This window comes from Pseudonaja textilis, chromosome 16 (assembly GCF_049901715.1).
Source record: "Pseudonaja textilis isolate UNSWEBS1 chromosome 16, rPseTex1.2, whole genome shotgun sequence".
Classification (NCBI taxonomy): domain Eukaryota; kingdom Metazoa; phylum Chordata; class Lepidosauria; order Squamata; family Elapidae; genus Pseudonaja; species Pseudonaja textilis.
In genome coordinates this window covers 616,681-638,559 of record NC_142005.1, presented here as the reverse complement: position 1 = coordinate 638,559, position 21,879 = coordinate 616,681, and the positions used below count along the sequence as shown (strand labels likewise).

General features: G+C 45.8%; 2 protein-coding genes across 2 annotated transcripts; both read right to left on the bottom strand.

The window, feature by feature from the left end:
• Nucleotides 1-1,142: 1,142 nt before the first annotated feature.
• Nucleotides 1,143-10,421, bottom strand: LOC113450568 (cystatin-like). Its single transcript, XM_087913764.1, has 3 exons — nucleotides 9,297-10,421; nucleotides 8,568-8,696; nucleotides 1,143-1,535 (listed from the first exon to the last, which is right to left on the bottom strand). Exons 1-3 carry the CDS (start codon nucleotides 9,513-9,515, stop codon nucleotides 1,458-1,460), a joined length of 426 nt encoding a protein of 141 aa, XP_087769890.1. The 5' UTR covers nucleotides 9,516-10,421; the 3' UTR covers nucleotides 1,143-1,457.
• Nucleotides 10,422-11,264: 843 nt separating this feature from the next.
• Nucleotides 11,265-21,240, bottom strand: SSR2 (signal sequence receptor subunit 2). Its single transcript, XM_026721796.2, has 6 exons — nucleotides 21,206-21,240; nucleotides 19,333-19,493; nucleotides 16,385-16,483; nucleotides 13,894-14,002; nucleotides 12,963-13,040; nucleotides 11,265-11,773 (listed from the first exon to the last, which is right to left on the bottom strand). The coding sequence occupies exons 2-6, from the start codon at nucleotides 19,491-19,493 to the stop codon at nucleotides 11,663-11,665; spliced, it is 558 nt and encodes a 185-aa protein (XP_026577581.1). The 5' UTR covers nucleotides 21,206-21,240; the 3' UTR covers nucleotides 11,265-11,662.
• Nucleotides 21,241-21,879: the final 639 nt, after the last annotated feature.

The window sequence follows — 21,879 nt, the reverse complement described above, 5'->3', positions numbered from 1 at the left end:
AACATGGTTAGATGGTGTAAGGTCTGGCAGTACGCTTAAGCCAAAAATGAACCAAAACAAAGACTTAAATGGAGGCGTGCAAATCAAAGAAAGCAGACTTTATGTTTGATCAAATTTACAAGTTCTGGGTAAGAAATTCCTAGCACATCACAAGAGACATGGGAGGAAAATTCTACAAAATACAGAAAGATGTCCTGCCCTTCTTATACACGCAAAAACCTTTGTTCTTGATTCTCTAATTACTTTGTAGATCTCTGGTCATGTTGGCCTTTTGTTAACACCATAGGTTAAAGGTGTGTTTGCAAATTGCCTTGGCAGTTGGAGGTATAGTTAGGTGCCAATTCCTGGGAGAAATAGGGGTGGCATTTCTGGAAGGATTCATGAAGGATTTATATAACAGGACCATATACTTGATATAGGAGGATGCAATTGATTGCAGGCATATGTTCAACAATGAGTAAATGCATACGGAAATAAGTTTACACCAGGATAACATATATTTTTCAAGACAGCTAATGTCTATAGAGTAACTTTCTACTTAATGGTAGAATGCTGTGATGGTGAACCTATGGCACGTGTGCCACAGGTGGCACGCAGAGCCATTTGTGCCGGCACACAAAGCCATATGTGCCGGCACACAAGCTGCAGCCAATCTTACCTCACTGCTCATGCGCGTGCCTCACAGCTGATTTTTGGCTGGTTTGAGGCCTTTTTTGGCCTCCCAGAGACTTGAGGAAGGCTTCCGCAGGCTTCAAACTAGGCCCGTTTCATCACTTCTTGTTTTTCCGGAAATACCAGAAATGATGAAACGGGCCTAGCTTCGGCCCGCAAAGCCTGCAGAAGCCTTCCTCAAGCCTCTAGGAGGCTGAAAAAGACCTCAAACCAGCCGAAAATCAGCTGTGAGGTGCAGTGCAGGTAAGGGGTGGGGGTGGGGATTGCGTGCACACGCTAGGGGGCGTGGGGGGAGTGCACATTACCTTCTGGGTGCTGGCACACACACGTGCAAGCACATGCACACTTTTTGGCACAGGAGCCCAAAAAGATTAGTCACCACAGCTATAATGTATTCTACTACATTTATTTATTTATTATTACTATTCTCTTCAATGGGATTTGGACAAGAAAGGGACACCAGCCAGAAACATCATCTGATAGCTTTATTAAGACCAATTAACAATTGACTCATCACTTGGAGCTGTCTTCTCTATAACGCAAACTACAGCAAACAAAGCTAGAGAAAAGAAAGGGAAACTGAGGAGAAGGAAAAAAATTGTGAACTGGGGCTTAAGTGAATCATTTGACTCAAGATTTGTGAAGGGTCATATATGACGGACGAAAAAAGCAAAGCTTCCTCTAAATTCAGCTTGTAACGTCAGAGGTTTCTCGGCCACTGGACACACTCAGGATCATTTGCCCATGTTGGGGGTCATCTCGTGAGTCCATCCCAGCTGTCCAGATTAGTTACAACTCATCTTTGTCAACTCCATCTTTTCCAGCCAAGGACGGGACCAGACTTGGAAGTGGCAAGTAAGTTTCTAAAAGAGAATGAAGAGAAAAAAGAAGGGAAACCCAGATAATCAGCGTTTGAAACATTTGGTGGTATATAAATTATCAGTAGGAAAGATAACTTATAGGTAAGGGTTGAAATGATGCTCTTGGAGCCTGGTTGTTTTGTTGCAGACATTTCATGACCCAATTTGGTAACATCATCAGTGCTACAAGGGTTTGTTCTCTGTTTATATACAGGTAGTCCTCGACTTACAACAGTTCATTTAGTGACAGTTCAAAGTTGCAACAGCACTGAAAAAAGGGACTTATGATCATTTTTCACACTTATGACCATTGTAACTTCCCCATAGTCACCTGATTGGCAATTGGTTCATAGTTATGACGGTGGCAGTGTTCCAGAGTCATGTGAATCCTCTTTTGTGATCTTCTAACAAGCAAAGTCAATGGAGAAACCAGATTCACTTAACACCCATGTTGCTAATTTAACAACGGCAGGGATTCGTTTAACAAATGTGGCAAGAAAAATCGTAAAATGGGGCAAAACACCCTTAACAAATGTCTCACTTAAGATAAATTTTGGGCTCGATTGTGGTCATAAGTCTAGGGCTACCTGTGCGGCGGCTTGCCCTGTTATAGCTGGTGGGCATTGATAAACACCTTCCTACCACTAAAGATGTTACCTAGTTGGGTCACAAAATGTCTGCAAGAAAACAACTTAAGCTAAGGGAGCATCAAGGACCCCACAATATATAAACCCTTCATAGAAACAAATTACATGCGCTGACGTAGATTCTGGGGAAATTCTGCACACACCATCTGCAATCAAAGGATTTAGCCTGGTCTTTCTTGATATGGAGAGACACGGTAGCTGAGTGGCTAAGACATTGAGCTTGTCTATCAGAAAGTTCAGCGGTTCGAATCCCTAGCGTTGCGTCACGGAGTGAGCTCCCGTTCCTCGTCCCAGCTTCTGCCAACCTAGCAGTTCAAAAGCATGTAAAGAAATGCAAGTAGGAAAATAGGGACCCCTTTGGTGGGAAGGGAACAGCGTTCCATGCGCCTTCGGAGTTTAGTCCTGCTGGCCACATGACCATGGAGATGTCTTCGGACAGCGCTGGCTCTTCGGCTTTGAAATGGAGATGAGCACCGCCCCGCTAGAGCCGGAAACGACTAGCATGGATGTGCGAGGGGAACCTTTACCTTCTTAATATGGAGTCCTGGCACAGCGGATTACAGGTCCCATCTCCCCAAGTCACCAAACCACCCATCCAATTCACCGGTGGAACAACTACCTTCCAGAAACTGTGAGTACTCCATCACTGGAGGCTTTCTAGAAGAGATTGGACAGCCATTTGTCTGAGATGGTATAGGGTCTTCTGCTTGGGTGGGAAGGTTGGACTAGCTGACCTCCAAAGTCTCTTCCAACTCTATACAATCTATATTATAATAATCTATATATATAAAAGCGAAATACCACTCACGCATCATCACAAAATCTCCAGAATCGTAAAGACTACAAACTTGAAATTTGGCACGTATGTTCCTCCTGGCTTCTAGGAGCTCACTAAAAAAGGATTTTTCCAAATGACCATCAGAGCATTAGCATTTCCTATATTATTATTATTATTATTATTATTATTATTAACACGCTCTGATGCTAAGGAGTTCTACTCCCCCTCCCCACCTGAAAAGAAATCTGTTCCAAATGCAAAACACAAGCAGAGGAGAGGAGTTTCAGTTTCACAGCACCAAGCAGCTTTAGTACAGAACAGTTGAGCTAAGCCACGCCCAGGCTCCTTGCTGTCTCCTTATTGCTCACAGAGCAAATGCTATTTCAGTTTCCAAACAGCCCTCAACTCTCTCTCACCCACTAACAGGATGCATGGATGCTGGTAGGTAGAGGCTGAATTTCCCTCCCCCCTTTATTTCCCTCCCCAAAAACTAAGCCTGACCACAGAGTTTCATAGCAAAGCACGGGTATTGAGCTAGTAATCTATATTATAATTAATGTATTCTAAAATTACAATGAAGGAAGCCCCAAATACCGAGGGACAGCAGGTGTCTGTCTTCAAAAAAAAAAGGGAGGAGGAGGAAAATACCGGAAATGGCAGTCCTGTCAGCTGGATGTTTTATTGGGCAAGAGCCTCAAACAGATACCGCTGTGAAGCAACCTTATTTCTGAGCACTTGAGAGCAATGGGCTCGTTAGCAAAAGCCAGCTTGGTCAGCAAAGCAATTTGCTCATTCCATCTTCTCTTGAGACGTGGGGAAGTTCCAGGCAGCTGAGACAACTATCATTCCCTGAGTGACCTAACTCGAGAGAGCCTCCAGAGTGACTTAATTAAGTTTGGAAAGAAGGACGGAGCAAGGACGAGATTGTTGAGCCCCAGCTCTGCGCATCTTAATAGCTTTATTAATGAGTTAATTTATTGTCATTGCACCTCGTACAATGAAATTAAATGCCATCTATGTCATCGTTATCTTCTTTAAACAGCCCCAATAATCCCTTGCGGGGTGGAGTCTGGACAACTGAATGGAGCTAGCAGAGTGTTTTAATGGCCGGATGCCTTTCCTGTTGCCAATGTGGAGTCTTCCCCCCCCCAGCAGATATATTTCTGATCGTGCCCAGAGAGATAAATATCTGCCCTGACCTAAGATCGAACTCACAGCCTCCTGATTGTGAGGTGAGAGCCCCACCACTAGGCCACTGCACCACTCCTATCTTCAGTGTACATTGTACATAAAAAGATAAAACAAAACACACACACACCCTTCACATTCCATGCAACTGAATAGAAAACCCCTGATATTGCATTCATGGTGCACTAGACAGTAGAATTCAGTAGAGCTGTGATGGTGGCATGCAGGTGGCACGCAGAACCATTTGTGCCGGCACGCAAGCTGCAGGCAAACTTACCTCACTGCGCATGTGTGCACCTCACAGCTGACTTTCGGCGGGTTTGAGGATTTTTTCCATCTCCCAAAGGCTTGAGAAAGGCTTCCGCAGGCTGAAAACTAGACCTGTTTCATCACTTCCTGGTTTTCTGAAAATACCGGAAGTGATGAAACGGGCCTAGTTTTCGGCCTGCAAAGCCCTCAAATCAGCCAAAAATCAGCTGTGAGGCGCAGCTGAGGTAAGGGGGTGGCAGGGGTGGGTGGGTGGGGATTGCATGCGCATGTGTACGGGGTGTGGGGGGAGGCGCATTGCCTTCTGGGTGCTGGCATATGAGCGTGCAAGTGCGCACACAATTTTTGGCACAGGAGCCCAAAAAAGGTTAGCCACCACTGCAGTAGAGTGACTGCTCTGGGATAGAAGCTGTTTTTCAGCCTATTTGTCCTTGTTTTTATTATTATCCTGTACCGTCCGCCAGGTGGTAATAGTTCAAAAAAGAAGTGGGTTTTGTGCCCAGGATGAGATGGATCCTTGAGAATGTTTTGAACTTTCTTAAGGCAGTGGGAGCTAGAAAACTCTTCCAAAGAGGGAAAGAAGCCAGATCTAAGCCAGTCTAAGTGCGATTGTCATTTGCTAAGTGAATCAGTTCAGTTGTTAATATAGTAACATGGTTGTTAAAGCGAAACAGATTTCCTCATTGACTCGGCTTGTCTGTCAGAAGGTCGCAACAGGGGATCACGTGACCCCACCCCGGGACTCTGCCACCATCATAAATGCGAGTCAGTTGCCAAGCGTTTCGCATTTTGATGACGCAACCGTAGTGATGACACAACGGTCACTACAAGTGTGGAAAACTATCATAAGTCACTTTTTCCAGTGCTGTTCTAACTCAAATCACTAAATCTAAATTCTGTCATCTGCACCTCTATAACTGCCTGGTTTGATTCTGCAACCCAACAGGACAGACACAGACTCCAGAGGGTAATTAGGACTGCAGAAAAAATACAATGGCTACCAACCTGCCTTCCACGGAGGACCTGTACCCTGCACGAATCAAAAAGAGGGCTGTGAAAATATTTACAGACCCCTCACATCGCGGACATAAACTGATTCGACTCCTTCCCTCAAAACAACGCTATAAGGCACTGCACACCAGAACAACTAGACACAAGGGGAGTTTTTTCTCTGCTAAACAATTAATTCCCTCTACACTGTCCAACTATTTACAAAGTGTGCACTACTATTACTATTAATGTTCTCATCACTCCTTATCACCCATCCCCTCCCACTGGTGACTGTATGACTGTAATTTTGTCGCTTGCATCCTTACGATTTATATTGTTTCTTAGTATGATTTGATCGCTTATTGTACCCTATGACTATCATTAAGTGTTTGTACTTTTATGATTCAACGAATGTCTCTTTTCTTTTATGTACACTGAGGGCACTTGCATCAAAGACAAATTCCTCTCTTCTGTATTCTCTTCTGTATTCTCTTTCTCTTTCTATTCTATTCTGTTCTATGCTATGCGATAAGCAGCCCTACAAATTACATAATTTTAAAAAGTGGGTTAGAAAAGCAGAGGTTAGACACATCCCTTTTTCACACCTGTGCTGCCTTTCAGTGCCAAGACTTGCCAAGTTTTATAATTAATGACAGCCTAAGAGGGAAGAATGGGGATATATATCATAGACGGTGACCTATCTTAAATTATTTTGAGATGAGTGGCAGGCTGCCATTCGGCTGAAAAAGGCCCCACCTTCTTCCTTAAATGGAAGGTGAGCAATCTTTTAAATGCAGGAAGGATCAACTTGTGACATTCTTTGCCTTTGAGTGTTGGATGTCTACACCCGGCCTTATTTTGACAGTCGACTAAACGGTGAAATAAATCCATCCGGGATTGCTTGGCTCCACCCTGGATCTCCAAGCTTAAACTCATTACTCAATGGCCAAAATATTTGTGGAAGTGGCCCATCACAGACCATGTGGTGGAGGCCCTTCCCAAATAATAATAGCTGTGGGATAATGGTCTGGCTGCCACTGAGAGTCATTAATCAGAATAGAGCTGGGAGGGACCTTGGAGGTCTTCTAGTCCAACCCCTGCTCAAGGAGACCCTATACCATGTTAGACAAATGGCTGTCTAGCCTCTTCTTAAAAACCTCCAGGGTTGAAGAACCCATAATTTCTGGTGACAAGCTGTTCCATTGGTTAATTGTTCCGTGAGGAAGTTTCTCCTTAGTTCTAGGTTGCTTCTCTCCTTGATTGGTTTTCATCCGTTGCTTCTTGTCCTGCCCTTCTGGTGCCTTGGGGAATAGCTTGACCCCCTCTTCTTTGTGGCAGCCCCTCAAATTCTGGAATACGGCCATCATGTCCCCCCTATTTCTGCTTTTCTTTACACTAGCCCACACTTAAACCCCACAGCCGCTCTTCCTATGTTTTAGTCTCCAGGCCTTCAATCATCTTAATTGCTCTTCTCTATACTTTTTCCAAAGTCTCAACATCTTTCTTTGCAATGTGGGGACCAAAACTGGAGGCAGTAATCCAGGTGTGGCCTTACTACGGCTTTATAAAGCAGTGCTAATACTTCATCTGATTTTGATTCTGTGCCTCTGTTTATAATACAAGGATTGTACTAACTTTTTTGGCCGCTACAGCACACAGCTGGCTCATGTTTAAGTCATCGTCCATTAGGTCCATCTTGGAGTTACTGAGCTAGGTTTCGCCTGATCTGTCCTGTACCTTTGTCTGCCAAGAGTCCCAGAAAACCAATTCGCCAGAAAACAACAGAGACCCAAAGATGCTGAATTCACATGGCATAATAAATCTGGAGACATCATTAATTCTTCATTTATCTAAGACACAACACCCCACCCAGGGGTGGGATTCTACCAGTTCGCACCTATTTGCTAGAACCGGTTGTTAACATTCTAAGCAGTTTGGAGAACTGGTTGTTAGAAGAAATTACTGGGCTAATCCTGTAAGGAAGGCAGGAAGGAAACATTCTGGGGTTGCTTACAGAAACTGCCTCTCTGTTAACCCTTATTACATTCTTGGCAGGACTAGACTTCCTGTCTCAAGAACATTTCTGGAGTTTTTTCCCCTCCTTTGCTGGTACTTTGCTTGTGTGGAGTGACCATTCCAAGTTACAATGGCACTAAAAAAAGTGACTTATGACCATTTTTCACACTTACAACTGTTGCAGCATCCCCACGGTCATGAGAGGCCAGGCGAGGAGATGCGTGCCTCGATGTGAGTGATATTGAGTTGGCCACACCCAGCCAATAACATGATCACCAAGCCACGTCTACCCAGTCACATGTCCACCAAGCCACGCACACCAACTAAGCCACGCCCACAGAACCAGTTGTTAAAAATTTGAATCCCACCCCTGACCCCACCCCCAGAATAATCCAGATTAATCCTGTCCAACTGCCAAGGCAAGTTCTGGAGTTTTGCCAGACCGTAAAGTCATCACTGGATTTCAGGGTTCCCTCATCACAGGTCCCACGGGGACAGGATCAGTTCAAAACTCCGGTGCCCCAACAGCTGTGGGGAGGCTGGTCTGCTTGGTTCTCTGCCCCTCACACAAACCCCTTGGCTCACCACTGACCCCTTTGCTCAGCCTGTTCATCCGACGGAGCCATAAGCTACTCTGACTTGGCTAGGAAATCACAAAATCATTATTATCCTTTAGCGACCCTTGCATGGTGGAGTCTGGGAAACTGAATGGAGCTAGTGGAGTGTTTACTGGCGGATGCCCTTCCTCTCGCCAATATGGAGTTTTTTGTTCAGCAGATATTTTCTCATCCTGCCCAGAGAAATATCTGCCTCTACCTGGCATTGAACTCACAGCCTCCTGATTGTAAGGCGAGAGCTCCACCTCACACTAGTCTAGGAAATCACAAAATACCTAGGAAAAATAATATCCATAATCCAATTAGCCTGCTATGTGATGCTGTGTGAATGGTTCCTCTGGGTCAGCCTAAATCCACAATTCTTATTTTTGTTCCAGATCAGCTTCACTTTTGTTTTGAACTGAAAACCATGAAAAGAATTTAAATCTGTTTTTGTTTCTGTTGTTCAGCTGAGCCTGCTGACCTCAAACAAAGGAGCTTTTGTCCACTAAATATTAAAAATACATAATCAGATTTTGGCATCTGATCTCACCTCCTGCTGAGCCTTTGGAGGAAGTTCACAGTTCTGGATCTCTTTGTACACCTTTGGCTTGCCGGTGGCCTTTGCACACTTGGTTTTCATCAACTCCATCGTCAGATAATATTTCGCCCCTGCGACTACCTGGATTTAAATGAAGAAAAAAAATACAGTAATGTGACCTTAAAGTGAATTACAGGTGGGAAAAACCCAGAACAGATTCAGCTACATAGATTGCAAACCAGGAAGTAGTTTATCACTAGAGAGGAGCAATAACAGAACAACAACAGAATCACAGAGTTGGAAGGGACCTTGTAGGTCATCTAGTCCAACCCGCCCACCCAAGAAAATCAACGCAAGAGGAAATATTTCTATATCTGATATGAACAGCAGAAATCATGTCCTTTGGGGTCATGATAACAGCCCCCCCCCCCGAACACCCCTAAGCTTCCTCCAGCACCCCCAAACCTTTCTACTGTTTCCAGAGGAATTCCAAATCCTTTGGCTACTCTGAGGATCCAACGAGGCTGCCCCTCCCCCGCAAAAACCCTCCCACCTCCAGACACATACACTGCCTCCCCAATTCTCTTCCACTGTACCTACAGCCCCAATTCTCTTTTGTTGTACCTACAGCCCCCAGTTCCTTCGTTGTACCTACAGCCCCAACCTTACCTAGAGCCCCCCGGGCTTTGGCTATCCCAAAAGACCCCAACTAGGCTGTTTCACCCTCCCCAAGACACACACCTGGGACTGCGCCTCCACAATGCGCAACTGCTTGTAATAGTAGGCGTTTGTGCTGAGCGAGTTGTATTCTTGCACGGCGAACTCGGCGGCTTTCTGCACGTCCGGATCCGTGACGGATCTCGGGGAAAGGCCCCCGGGGATCATCGTCGCCGAGGGCAGCAACAGGAGGGCGCAGAGCAGGCGGAGAGGAGCCGCGACGGGCAGCTGGGAGTGCACCATGGGGCTGGCAGCCAAGGCAGAGCGAGCAACCCCAACTGCCGCTCCGGAGGGAAGTTCTCGCAGGTGCCTCCGATCTCTGATCGAGCTGGACGTGGAAGCGGGGCCCTCCCACCTGCGCGGAGGCCACGCCCCTTCCCGACAAGCCCCGCCCCGCGGCTGGGCCTTCTCCGCTGCCACCGCGCGGAGTTTGATCCGTTGGTCGATCGGAATAGTGTGTGGGAAGGGACCTTGGAGGTCTTCTAGTCCAGCCCCCTGCTCTCCTCCTCCTCCTCCAAATAATGGAGTGGGAAGGGACCTTGGGAGTTATACCACCTATTCTGTACTTACGTAATTATACTAGAATGAGCTGGACGGGACTTTGGAGGTCTTCTAGTCCAGCCCCCTAAAGGAGACCCATTTCAGACAAGTGCCTGTCCAGACTCTTCTTGAAAACCACCAGCAATGGAGCAGCCACTTCTGGTGGAAAGCTGTTCCAATGGTTAATTGTCCTCACTGTTGGGAAGTATCTCCTTAGTTCCAGGTTGCTTCCATTAGCAAACAATAACAAATGTCCACCCTAAGTTCTGAACCTTACTTTTCTCACCCATGAATGGCATTTTTTTGGTTAGGGCCCCGTGTTCATGTCTGTCTACACCCTTCCGGATCCTGAACTTACCTTCTAAATCAGGGATCTCCAACCTTGGCAGCTTTGAGCCGTGTGGACTTCAACTCCCAGAATTCCTCAGCCAGCTGGGAGTGGAAGCCCACAAGTCTCAAAGTTGCCAAGGTTGGAGACCCCTGTTCTAAATAAAGTATTGGCTATTTCCACCAGCTTGGTGTCTTCTGCACATTTGATGAGTTCCCTTTCTATCTCCTCGTCCAGGTCATTTATGATCCATCCTCAACTGGAAAAGAGATTTCTTTTCCCTTTCTTTTAAACCTACACCCAATGTAAATCCAGTATCTTTACTTGTCTACAAATAGGTGGCAATATAAATTCAATATCAGGTTGAGGAGGTTCTGGAAAATGAAAAAGTCAAGATCTTGTGGGACTTCAGAATTCAGACTTGACAGGCACTTGGCCCACAACACACCTGACAGAACAATAGTTGAGAAGAAAAAGGTTTGGTTCATTGACATTGCAATACCTGGGGATGCACGAATTGAAGACACGCAGCAAGAAAAAAAAATCACAAAGTATCGGGAGTTAGAAACTGAAGTTGAGCAACTTTGGAAAAAGAAATTGTTGTTATCCCAATTGGAGACCTTGGGGGGTTGCCTCACCATTTGGAAATCCTGAATTTATCAGACTTGAATACCCTGATTCTACAAAAAACCACCCTCCTTGGAACATATATATCCTCCCACGCTACCTGAACAGTTCCTAGGTCCTTGGTTAGGACTCGAGCTGTTGAGCTACCAACCAGCCCCAAAGGCTCTGAATCTCACCAAAGATTAACCAATAAATAATAATAATAATAATAATAATAATGTACTTGGTTGACACCTAGGATGCTGGCAGCAGCCTGTATCAAGCATTAGCACCAGTCATGGTATTTGTGATGCATTTTTGAATGTTCATTTGACTGAGTTTCATGTTTAATGAATAAATAATAATAATAATAATAATTATTATTATTATTATTTCTCTTTTAAGATGCTATTCAAACCAGGCAGACGGAAGGAGAAAGAGAAGGGTGTGTGTGTGTGTGTGTGTGTGTGTGTGTGTGTGTGTGTGTGTGTGTGTAAAATCCCACCAAACACCCAACGGAGAGTTTTGAGATTTATTTTTCTTTAAAAAAAAATCCGCCAGTGCAGATCGGAAAGGACCTCTCAGGGGGATAAGGAAGCCAATGCCACATTTCGACCTCTTTTTGGCTCCGGCGTTTCCTCTACCAGGGATGTGATCTTCTTCCTTGCACCATCCTTTTTTTGATCCAGGGAAGCAGGTCTCAAAAGGAGAAGAAATGGGGTGCAGGGAGAAGGGGGGGGGAGGCTGCCCAGAGGAAAAAAACATCCTTTTTTAAATCCCCTCCCCCCTTTTCAAACTGGAAAGAAGTTCTCAGTCGGCGAAAGGAGGACCCTCCGTGAGCTGAGTGACCCCATCGCCTCTCCGCCTCCTGGCAGCCTCCCTGGGTGAGGGGAAGCGCCCACTCCGAAGGGCCGCCTCAGTTCTTCTTGTTCTTGGGGGTGTCGTACTTCCTCTTACTCGAGTACCACAGCAGCAGCGGGATGCCGATGGAAGGGAGAGTCATGACGCCAAAGGCGGCCCAGTCCAGCTTTTACAAAGAGAGGGAAGCAAAGGAAGTGAAAGGGGAGAGAAACTGAGGCCAGCCCACCCAGGTATCAGATGCAGATGAACAGAGCTGGAAGGGACCCTTGGAGGTCATCTAGTCCACCCCCACCCACCCACCCCAAGCAAGAGACTCTACATTTCTGACAGACAGCAGTCCAGTCTTTCCTTGAAGCTCTCACAACTTCCGAAGGCAACTTCTGTTCCAGGGGTTGATTGCTCACACCGTCAGAAAATTCCTCCTTATTTCCAGGTTGAATCTCTCCTTGATCAGTTTCCATCCATTATTCCTTGTCTGGCCTACAGACACTTTAGTAAATAGCTTGACCCCCTTCCTCCTCTCTCTGACAGCCCCTCAAATATTGGAAGGTTGCTCTCCTGTCTCCCTTGGTCCTTCTCTTCCCTAGACTAGCCATGCCCAGTTACTGCAACCGTCCATCGTATGTTTTAGCCTCCAGTCCGCTAAAATCATTCTGGTTGCTCTTCTCTGCACTCTTTCTAGAGTCTCAATATCTTTTTTATAATGTGGTGACCCAAACTGGATGCAGGACTCTAGGTGTGGCCTTACTAAGGCTTTATAGAGTGGTATTAATACCTCCCTTGATCTCGATTGTATCCCTCTGTTAATGCAACTTAGGATTGCATTGGCTTTTTTGGCTACCGCCGCACACTGCTGGCTCACATTTAATTGGTTAATCAGCAGAGGCCCCCTCAGAGAATCATTTACCCACAACTGGGTCCCAGTTCAGAGGAGGAGGATGAAGAGGAGAGGTTGAAACTGGGACCATCCAACAAGGAACTGCATCTCTCCCCTGGAAGGTTTGGCGAGTCCAGGAGCTCAGGATGATATTGTCCCAGGCCCCTCGGGCATTGGGGGAAGAGGTCAACCAGGGCAGAAGCTGCCTGACTTCACATACATACATACATACATACATACACACATATTACAGTCACATGAATGCAGGACATTGCAAACAACTGGGCCAGTTGCCAAGCGTTGGAAATGTGAGTGTGTGTGTGTGTGTGTGTGGCCATTGGAACTCTGACTCTGGATCATAAGTGTCCTTAGGGAGGTCTGTTGTAACCTCAACCAGTCGTCATAAGCTGAGGACTATCTAAACTCAGTTATTCCCAGTGATACAAATTAGGAAGTGAGTGAACTCAAGATTACTTACAAAGTGCGGTGAAAACCTCCTGTCGAATTCCCGCTGGGCCAGGATCCCTCCTTGCCCTGGGGCACTGGTGAAGCCGACCTAATGGAAGAAATTAAGGGGGGGGGGGTTCTTGATTGGTGGGGGATGCTGGACGCCAGGACCCCAAAAACTCTTGTCCTCAAAAGCCCAAAGATCCCTGTCCCCAAACTCACTGAATAATCATCAGCCATTTGGATCAATGATTGATGAATGTCTCTTTTCTTTTATGTACACTGAGAGCATTTGCACCAAAGACAAATTCCTTGTGTGTCCAATCACACTTGGCCAATAAAAGAATTCTGTCCTGTCCTGTCCTGTCCTGTCCTGTCCTAATCTAATTTACCTAACAGCCCAATGAGCTTCCTAGAGCATTGTGGCATGCATGCAACCCTTTCCAAGTCCCTTGCGCAGAATTAGCGGAAGAAATGACCACTGGCAACTTCAAATCCTGCCTTATCATAATATGGTAACATCAAATTTCAGGAACAAAGGAAGGAATCCTTGGGGATTTTACTCTGCTAGTCATTGCCAGATATAGGATCTCATCTCTGTCTCAAGGCCCTTGAGCCAGCGCTGTCCGAAGACATTTCCATGGTCATGTGACTAGCACATCATCACAGAGTGAGATTACTGTTCCCACTGAAGTGGTACCTATTTATGTGCTCGCATTTGCATGCTTTCAAACGGCCAGGATGGCAGGAGCTGGAGCGAGGATGGCAGCTCCCTCTGACGTGTAGCGCTGGGGTCTCGAAACTGAGCTGCCAACAAGCACAGCATCTTCATTGGTGAGCCACCACGACGCGCCCCCCTCCCAAGGTCAGGAAGAGTCGCATAAATATTGCCTGATAAGTTACTAATTTAACCAGTGAACGCTGGCAGATCCTGGCCTCAGGCCAAGGCACCTGTGACTTACCACCACCTGTCCCCCTTCCTGCACCAGGTAGGTGATTGTGGCAGATGTGAAGTTGAAGTAGCCGGCCTTCAGTGGTCTGAGGACCACAGTGTGGGACACGTTGCTGGCCCTGAGCAAGTCAACGCTAAGGAAGTCAGACACACATGTGAAAGCAGCAGAAAAAAAAACCCTCCACTTTGGGACACAGGTAATCCTGGGCTGACGACCATTTGGTCCAAGGGTCTTCAAACTTGGCAAGTTTAAGACTTGTGGACTTCAACTCCTGGAATCCCTCAGCTAACATGACTGGAGGAATTCTGGGAGGTGAAGTCCACAAGTCTTAAATCTGTCGAGTTTGAAGACCCCGATCTCTCTCTCTTTCTCCCTATCTACTGTCGTCCTTTAATTAGGACGATTGCTGGAATCCTAACAGCTACAGTATTATATCTATCTCTATCAATCTATTATTTCCATTATTTATTTATCTCTATTATCTATATCTATCTACAGATTATATCTATTTATCTGTCGTCCGTCTCTCTAATCAATATATGTTATTCATCTATCTGTACCTATATATCCTGTCTCTAATTTATAACACCTATAGCTCTGTCTGTATCTGTCTATCTTATATCTGTCTATCATCTATCTATCCTATCTATCTATCCTATCTATCATCTGTCTCTAATCAATATCTATAACTATTTGTTAATCATCTATATCAAGGGTCTTCAAACTTGGCAAGTTTAAGACTTGTGGACTTCAACTCCCAGAATTCCTGAGCTAACATGACTGAAGGAGGAGGAATTCTGGGAGTTGAAGTCCACAAGTCTTCAAGCTATCAAAATTTAAGACCCCTGAATTTAGTCAGTGAACATTCCAAATTCTGAAGGCACTCTATGCATGAGTGGTCAAAGAAGATGTCCAAACTCCTTGGTAGCCTCACACTGCGATGAACAAGGACACACATTCAATTCTGCAACTACAAGAGCCATGGTGGCACAGTGGTTAGAGTGCAGTAAGCTACTTCTGCTGACTGCCAGCTGCCAGCAGTTCGAGTCTCACTAGGCTCAAGGTTGACTCAGCCTTCTGTCCTTCCGAGGTCGGTAAAATGAGGACCCTGATGGTTCGGGGGCAAGTGGCTGACTCTTAAATCGCTTTTGAGAGGGCTGTAAAGCACTGGGAAGCAATAGATAAGTCTAAGAGCTATTGCTACTAAGATTGTTGGATGAATAGGCACAAAAACACCTAGGGAAGTGATTGAAGCCTGGGAAATCAGCCTGTCAGTCAACAGGTTAGTCCTTGGGAGGGGGCCCTTGGCTGTAATAATCTAAGCAGTGTTCCTCAACCCTGGCAGCTTGAAGATGGATGGGCTTCAAGTCCCAGAATTCCCCAGCCAGCAATGCAACATCCTGCAATGCTGGCTGGGGAATTCTGGGAGTTGAAGTCCACCCATCTTCAAGCTCTCAAGGTTGAGAAACAATGATCTAACACTAAATGGCCATCTTAGGATTGTCGCTTTTTAACTGTTGTCTGTCAACTTGTAAAGCATTCCTATGCCTGTTTTCGAGTTGCCATAATCAGGAGGCGGGGGAAGCCTGAAGGAGCAGTATAGCAATTAAAACCAGAAGTACATTCCACGCTAATCTTACAAAGATTGTAGCTGGGCTACCGGATCTTCTGCCCACGAAAATCCTTCACTGGAGAATGTGATTGATGACACCCAGCCCGTGAACATGCATCTGATTTATGACACACCCAGGGTTGAGGGGAGAAACAGGGTCACAAGCGACCATAAATGACGTGTGGCAGAGTTGGCTTCATATGAGTCAGTGCCGACATGTTGCTCCTAATAAATCTTTTGGATTCTTTTGAAGTTTGGCTCGAGGCTCATGATTGGGGCAATCGCCGGAACCCTGACATTGTCATTATTCTAGAATTTTGAAATTATTAACCCTCATTTAATTTTTAATTCCTAATATTATTTTTTATGTGCTGTTTATCAGTTATATTATAATTGTACACTGGCCAGAGCTCCTCTCTCAGAAGGATATTTAGAAATATGAAATATTTCTAATTTGCGCATCCTTCCCAACCTGCGTGGCAGCTCTCATGCACCACCCTGTCTGGAGGGGGAGGGCTCACAAGCACCTTTGCATCCTTACTGTGCCCCTGGCACATCCCCACGCCACTCCAAACTGAACAGCACAGTCTTGTGTCCTCCCTGAACTAACCTGTGGTGCCTCTTGTATATTTTGCTGTTTTTACGAACCACCCAAAGTCAGTGGGCATAAAATTGTGTGCTTGTTAGTAGGATTCACTGGGTTAGGGATTTTCCTTTTTTGCCTTCACTGTGAGTTGTGTTGGGTGTGTGTGTGCGCGCGCGCAAAGGGAGACTCAGACAATCTCATTGTACACATGTTGTACTCTGACAATAAAGGTTGGTTTGATTTGATCAAATCAATGCAAACCCATCCAACAGATCAGGGTCCTTCGGGGGGAAAAAGGATACGGTGCAATCCTGTCCCATTTCACGTTGAGCATCCCGGAGACGATACCAAAATCTTCTGGAGGGAAGGAGTCATCCGACAACTCAACATCTAAGGCAGCGCTACGCACCCCAGCAGAGAAAAGAGGGAACAAGAACAAAGCATTACAAGGTAGGCCTTGAGTTACGATCGCCGTTGAGCCCCAAAACGTCTGTTGCTAAGTGAGACAGTGGTTCTGTGAATTTTGAGTCATTTTATGACTTTTTGTCAAACCCTGAAGCTGACCTGACGGAAGCCATCTTGGAAGCTTCAGTATTGCCAGAGATACTGCAAATAGAAACATTTTTAGAACTAATCAATTGAATTTTGCTTATTTTAAAATCAAGAGACAGCTGGGTTCTAGAGTAGGGGTCTCCAACCTTGGCAACTTTTGAAAAGAATAGACTAGACTAGACTAGACTAGACTAGACTAGACTAAGGGATCCCTATCCCTTAGGGATAGGGATAGGAATAGAATTCTTTATTAGCTGTGTGATTGGACACACAAGGAATTTGTCTTTGGTGTATAAAGTCTCAGTGTACATAAGAAAAAATAAAATATATTAAACAAGAATCATAAAATACAACACTTAGTGATAGTTATAGGTTACTAATACAAAATCAAAACATACTAGGAAAATAAATTAAAAAATAAAAGGAATTTGTCTTTGGTGCATAAGCTCTCAGTGTACACAAGAAAAAATAAAATACATTCATCAAGAATCATATGATACAACACTTAGTGTAGTCGTAGGTTACTAATAAGCAATTAAATCATACACAGGTTACTAATACGCATTCAAAACCTACTAGGAAAACAAATTTAAAATATAAGTTTTAAAGATACAAGCAAGAGTTTATAGTCATAAGTGGGAAGAGATAGATACTAGGATGGATGAGAGGAATAATGGTAATACAGTCTTAGTAAATAAGTTGACAGTGTTGTGGGAATTAGTTGTTGAGCAGAATGATGGCATTTGGGAAAAAACTGTCCTTATGTCTAGTTGTTCTGGTGTACAGTGCCCTATAGCATCATTCTGAGGGTAGAAGTTGAAACAATTTGTCCAGATTTAAAACTTGTGGACTTCAACTCACAGAATTCCTCAGCCAGCAAAACTCTGGGAGAACTCTGGGAGTTGAAGTCCACAAGTCTTAAAGTTGCCAAGGTTGGAGATTCCTGCTCTAGAGCAATTTTTTTAAAAAACTAGATCCATTGTTGGACAGTAACTTTATTAGGACCAACAAACTTAAGACATGGGAAAAGTTTTCCAGAAGTCTTCATTGGCCTAAAAGCTACAGAAAGCAGAAGAGGAATCCTAAACTTTCAAAAACTAAACCATTAACCTTTGTGTGATTGCGTGATCTTTTACATCCAGCATAATCTGGATGCCATAACTAATCTTAAATCCATTCTTGGCAGGTCTACTAATGTCTCTGGAATGTAGATCAGTTTCAGTTTGTGACACCTATTGGAATGAAATGTTGCTCTGACTTCTGATTTACAGATCATAAGCTGCTACAGTTCATAAATCCCCTATGAAGGATGCAGTGTCAGCCCTGAAGCTTACCTGACCTCCAAGCACCATCTTGGAGCTTCAGTGTTGTCACACTGGAGCTAAAGGATAGGGAGGAAGGATTTGAAATAGCTGGGGTTTTGTAGCCAAAATACAATACTTTCTTCTTGGGAACCAAGGTCATTCTCACACCTGGTCGGAGGAAGGCGGAGTGATGTCGCCAGGCACCCAGACAGTGTCGTGACTGGGCCGATAGTTTTGAGAAAGGGACAAAACTTTTAATTAAGTGAAAACAGCGGGAAGCTTCAGAGTCGGTTTTCACCAGATCTGTGCCAATATATCCAATAAAGCTATATGAACTGCGGTGGAGCAATGGTTAGAGTTCAGTACTGCAGGCGACTTCTGCTGACTGACTGACTGCCTGCAATTTGGCAGTTCGAATCTCACCAAGCTCGACTCAGCCTTCCGTCCTTCCAAGGTCAGTACAACGAGGACCCAGATTGTTGGGGGCCAAGAGGCTGACTCTGTAAACTGCTTAGAGAGGGCTGTAAAGCACTATAAAGTGGTATATATGTCTAAGGGCTATTGCTATTCTTTGAGGAAATCTACCTGCCTCCGAGGTTTGCTTGCTATGGATCTATTTACTTGGAACCCTGATGCTTTTTTTGCCACAAATTGTTATGTGAATCATTGTGTCAGGATTCTGGCAGTTCCCCCCAATTAAATCATGAGTCTTGAGCCAAACTTTCAAAACTTCAAAAGGATTTATTGGGAGTTAACATGTCCGGCACTGCCTGGGTGTAACCAACTCTGAGACACATTGTCACCCTTGATGCTGGTTTTCCCTCTACCCACCTGGGTGTATCGTAATTCATATTCTCCAATGGGACACCTCCCTAGCCCAGAGTCATCAATCATGTTCTCCAGTTAGATTTTTGTGCAGCAGAAACTTCAGTCACCTAGTTACTATCTTTGAAAAACTATGGAATGCGCTTTCGATTTCCAAGCTGCCGCATTGCTCTTTCAAACCCCTTCCCCCCCCTCTTTCTGTTGGCAACTCTAAAAAGACCATAGAAATATTTTATGAGTTGACCCATTGCAGCTGTTAAGCTAGTCGCACACGGTCGTTAAGTGAATCTGGCTTGCCCAGGGACTTCGCTCATTAGAAGGTCACAAAAGGAGATCACATATCCCGCTCCCCCGGGGACACTGCCACCGTCATAAATATGAGCCAGTTGCAACTTAATGGTCACCAAGCAACCGTTCGTTAAAGTCAGGGCCTGCCTGAATTGTCAAGTATAGTTAGGTCTTCAGAGTAGCCCATATGTGTGCAAGCCACCTATCCCCAGCCCTCCAGGCATCGCGGGGGTCCCAGATCAGCAAGGGGGCAGCCCCCTTGTCATTGCTTCTGGATGTACCTGGAACCAACATTGTAGATGTTGTACTGCAAAGTGAGATCTCGGCCCTCGACGGCGTATCTGTTCAGAAGAGCCTTGGAGGCTAGAAGCCTGGCCCCTTCCTCACAGCGGACGGAAGAGAAGACCCCAAGGAAGGCAAGCAGCAACAGCAGCTTCATCATCTGGAAGGAAGAATGAACACAAGGGGTGTGTTTTCGGAGAAGGAAGCAAAACACCGACAAACTTTCAGGACTGAGACATCGGTCCTATTAACAGAGAAACATCAATCCATTTAAGCCACTGCAGGTGGCTGCAGGTTTAGGAACTGGCTAGGACTTACTTAGACACTGATACAGATTAACAGAGTTGGAAGGGACCTTGTAGGTCCTCTAGTCCAACCCCCCATCCAAGCAGGAAACCCTACATCATTTCTGACAGATGGGTAGCCCAATCTCTTCTTGAAAGCTTCCAGGGATGAGGCTCCCACAACTTCTGAAGGCAACTTCTGTTCCATGGGTTGATTGTTCTCACTGTCAAAAATGTCCTCCTTATTTCCAGGTTGAATCTTTCTTTGTTCAGTTTCCATCAGTTATTCTTTGTCTGGTCTCTGGGTGCTTTGGAAAACAGGTTGACCCCTTCCTCCTCTCTGTGGTAGCCCCTCAGATATTGGAAGAACCTATCATGTCTCCCCTGGTCCTTCTCTTCACTAGACCAGCCAGGCCCAACCCCTGCAACCGTTCTTCATATGTTTTAGCCTCCAGTCCCCTCATCATCCTGGTTGTTCTTCTCTGCACTCTTTCTAGAGTCTCAACCTCTTTTTTTGGGGGGGTGACCAAAACTGGATGCAGGACTCTAGGTGTGGCCTTTGGAAATCCCAGGCCGGAGGGTAAATTGGTAAATCCAGAATACATCCCGGAAAAGCACAATTGCAGTCCACTTCCCAGAAAACCACGGGAGACATCCACAGCGTGAAGCTCAATTGGAAGGAAACCTTTGGGGAGCCGGTTTGGTGCTGTGATTGAGGCATCGGGATAGAAACCCTGATTGCTAGTCAGATTGTCAGCTTCCACCTTAACCACCATTACATGTTGGAGGCGGTTGGAAAGGAAGAATTTTAAGAAAAATCAAGGAACGGCCACCCTCCTTCTTTGCTCCCACCCACCCACCTACCCACTTTGAAAGGCTCTCAGGGTAGCTTCTGTTCAGGAATGATGGGAACTGTAGTCCTACCCAACCTTAGGGTGCCTGGGGTGCAAGGCAGGGCAGGGGAAGAAGAAGGGTAGCTCTCAGGGTACTTCTGGTTGGGGGTGATGGGAACTGTAGTCCTGCCCAACTAGAGGGTGTCTGGAGTTCAAGGGGAGGACAAAGAACAGGTAGGTTTTGGTTGGAGGTGATGGGAACTGTAGTCCTACCCAACCAGAGGGTGCCTGGGGTGCAAGGCGGGGGGATGACAACAAAAAGGAGGTAGATTCTGGCTGCGGGTGATGGAAACTGTAGTCCTACCCAACTAGAGGTGCCTGGGGTCCAAGGCGGGGTGGGAGTGGGGCAAAGGAGGAGGGTAGTTTTTGGTTGGGGATGATGGGAACTGCAATCGTACCAACCAGAGGATGCCTGGTGTGCTGAGGCTGGGAACCAAAGAGATAAGGTGGAACCGCAAGGAAGGGCAATCTTGGTAGTATTTATGCAGCGCCCCCCCAAGATTTTATCCCCCTTCCAATTCCCAAGGTTCTGTCTTTGGGGGTCTTTTTAAAGCAGAGACCCCAGAAAGTTTCCTCCCCCGCTCCAAACAAACAGAGCCCGATGAGGATCTCTCCCTTCCTCCCTTAATACCCTCTCTCCTCCCGGCAGCCCCCTCCCCATTAATAAACCCCTGGACCGCGCAGCCCCCTCCCACCTTCGCTCCTGCAAGCCGCCAGCAGAACGGAAGAGGACGTCAGCGCTCGGCTGCCTCGGAGGCGCGGCGGACGCTCCGCCCCTCGGAGCGTCACGTGCTTCCTGCCTTTGCCGCTGAGATCCCTGGGAGATGGAGTCTTCGGGCCCAGCGCCTTTTCCTCAGCTCAGGACGGCGCCTCATCGACCCCCACCCCACCCCACCGCCTCATAGTCAAGGAAGAGAGCAATTCCCTGTTGTAGATGCCTCTGGTTTTTAAAAGAAAGGTTACTTTCTCGAAGTCTAAAGCCAAATTAGAAAAGAAAAAAAGGAACCCAAACTGGGAAGAAAAAAAAAATCAGAATAAAAAAATCAGAATAACAAGGGACCTTGTAGGTCATCTAGTCCAACCCCCCCTGCTCAGGCAGGAAACCCTACACCGTTTCTGACCGATGCCAGTCCATCAATAAAGGTGGTCCTTGAGTTATGACCACAATTGGGCCCAGAATTTCTGTCAATAAGCAAAACAGTTATTAAAGTGAGTTTTGCCCCATTTTATGACTTTTCTTGCCACCATTGTTAAATGAATCACTGCGGTTTGTTAAGTTAGTCACACGGCTATTAAGTGAATTTGGCTTCCACATTGACTTTCAGGTCACAAAAGGGGATAACTTGATCCCAGGACACTGCAACCATCA

Excerpts from the sequence above, each read along its gene's own strand:
- SSR2 (XM_026721796.2), bottom strand. The coding sequence starts at position 19,493 with ATGATGAAGCTGCTGTTGCTGCTTGCCTTCCTTGGGGTCTTCTCTTCC. Across the intron at positions 14,003-16,384 it reads AAATGGGACAGGATTGCACC|GGCCAGCAACGTGTCCCACA; the intron begins GTATCCTTTTTC and ends TGACTTGCTCAG. Across the intron at positions 13,041-13,893 it reads AGGAAGGGGGACAGGTGGTG|GTCGGCTTCACCAGTGCCCC; the intron begins GTAAGTCACAGG and ends TTCTTCCATTAG.
- LOC113450568 (XM_087913764.1), bottom strand. The coding sequence starts at position 9,515 with ATGGTGCACTCCCAGCTGCCCGTCGCGGCTCCTCTCCGCCTGCTCTGC. Across the intron at positions 8,697-9,296 it reads TTGTGGAGGCGCAGTCCCAG|GTAGTCGCAGGGGCGAAATA; the intron begins GTGTGTGTCTTG and ends ATTTAAATCCAG. Across the intron at positions 1,536-8,567 it reads CTCCAAAGGCTCAGCAGGAG|AAACTTACTTGCCACTTCCA; the intron begins GTGAGATCAGAT and ends ATTCTCTTTTAG.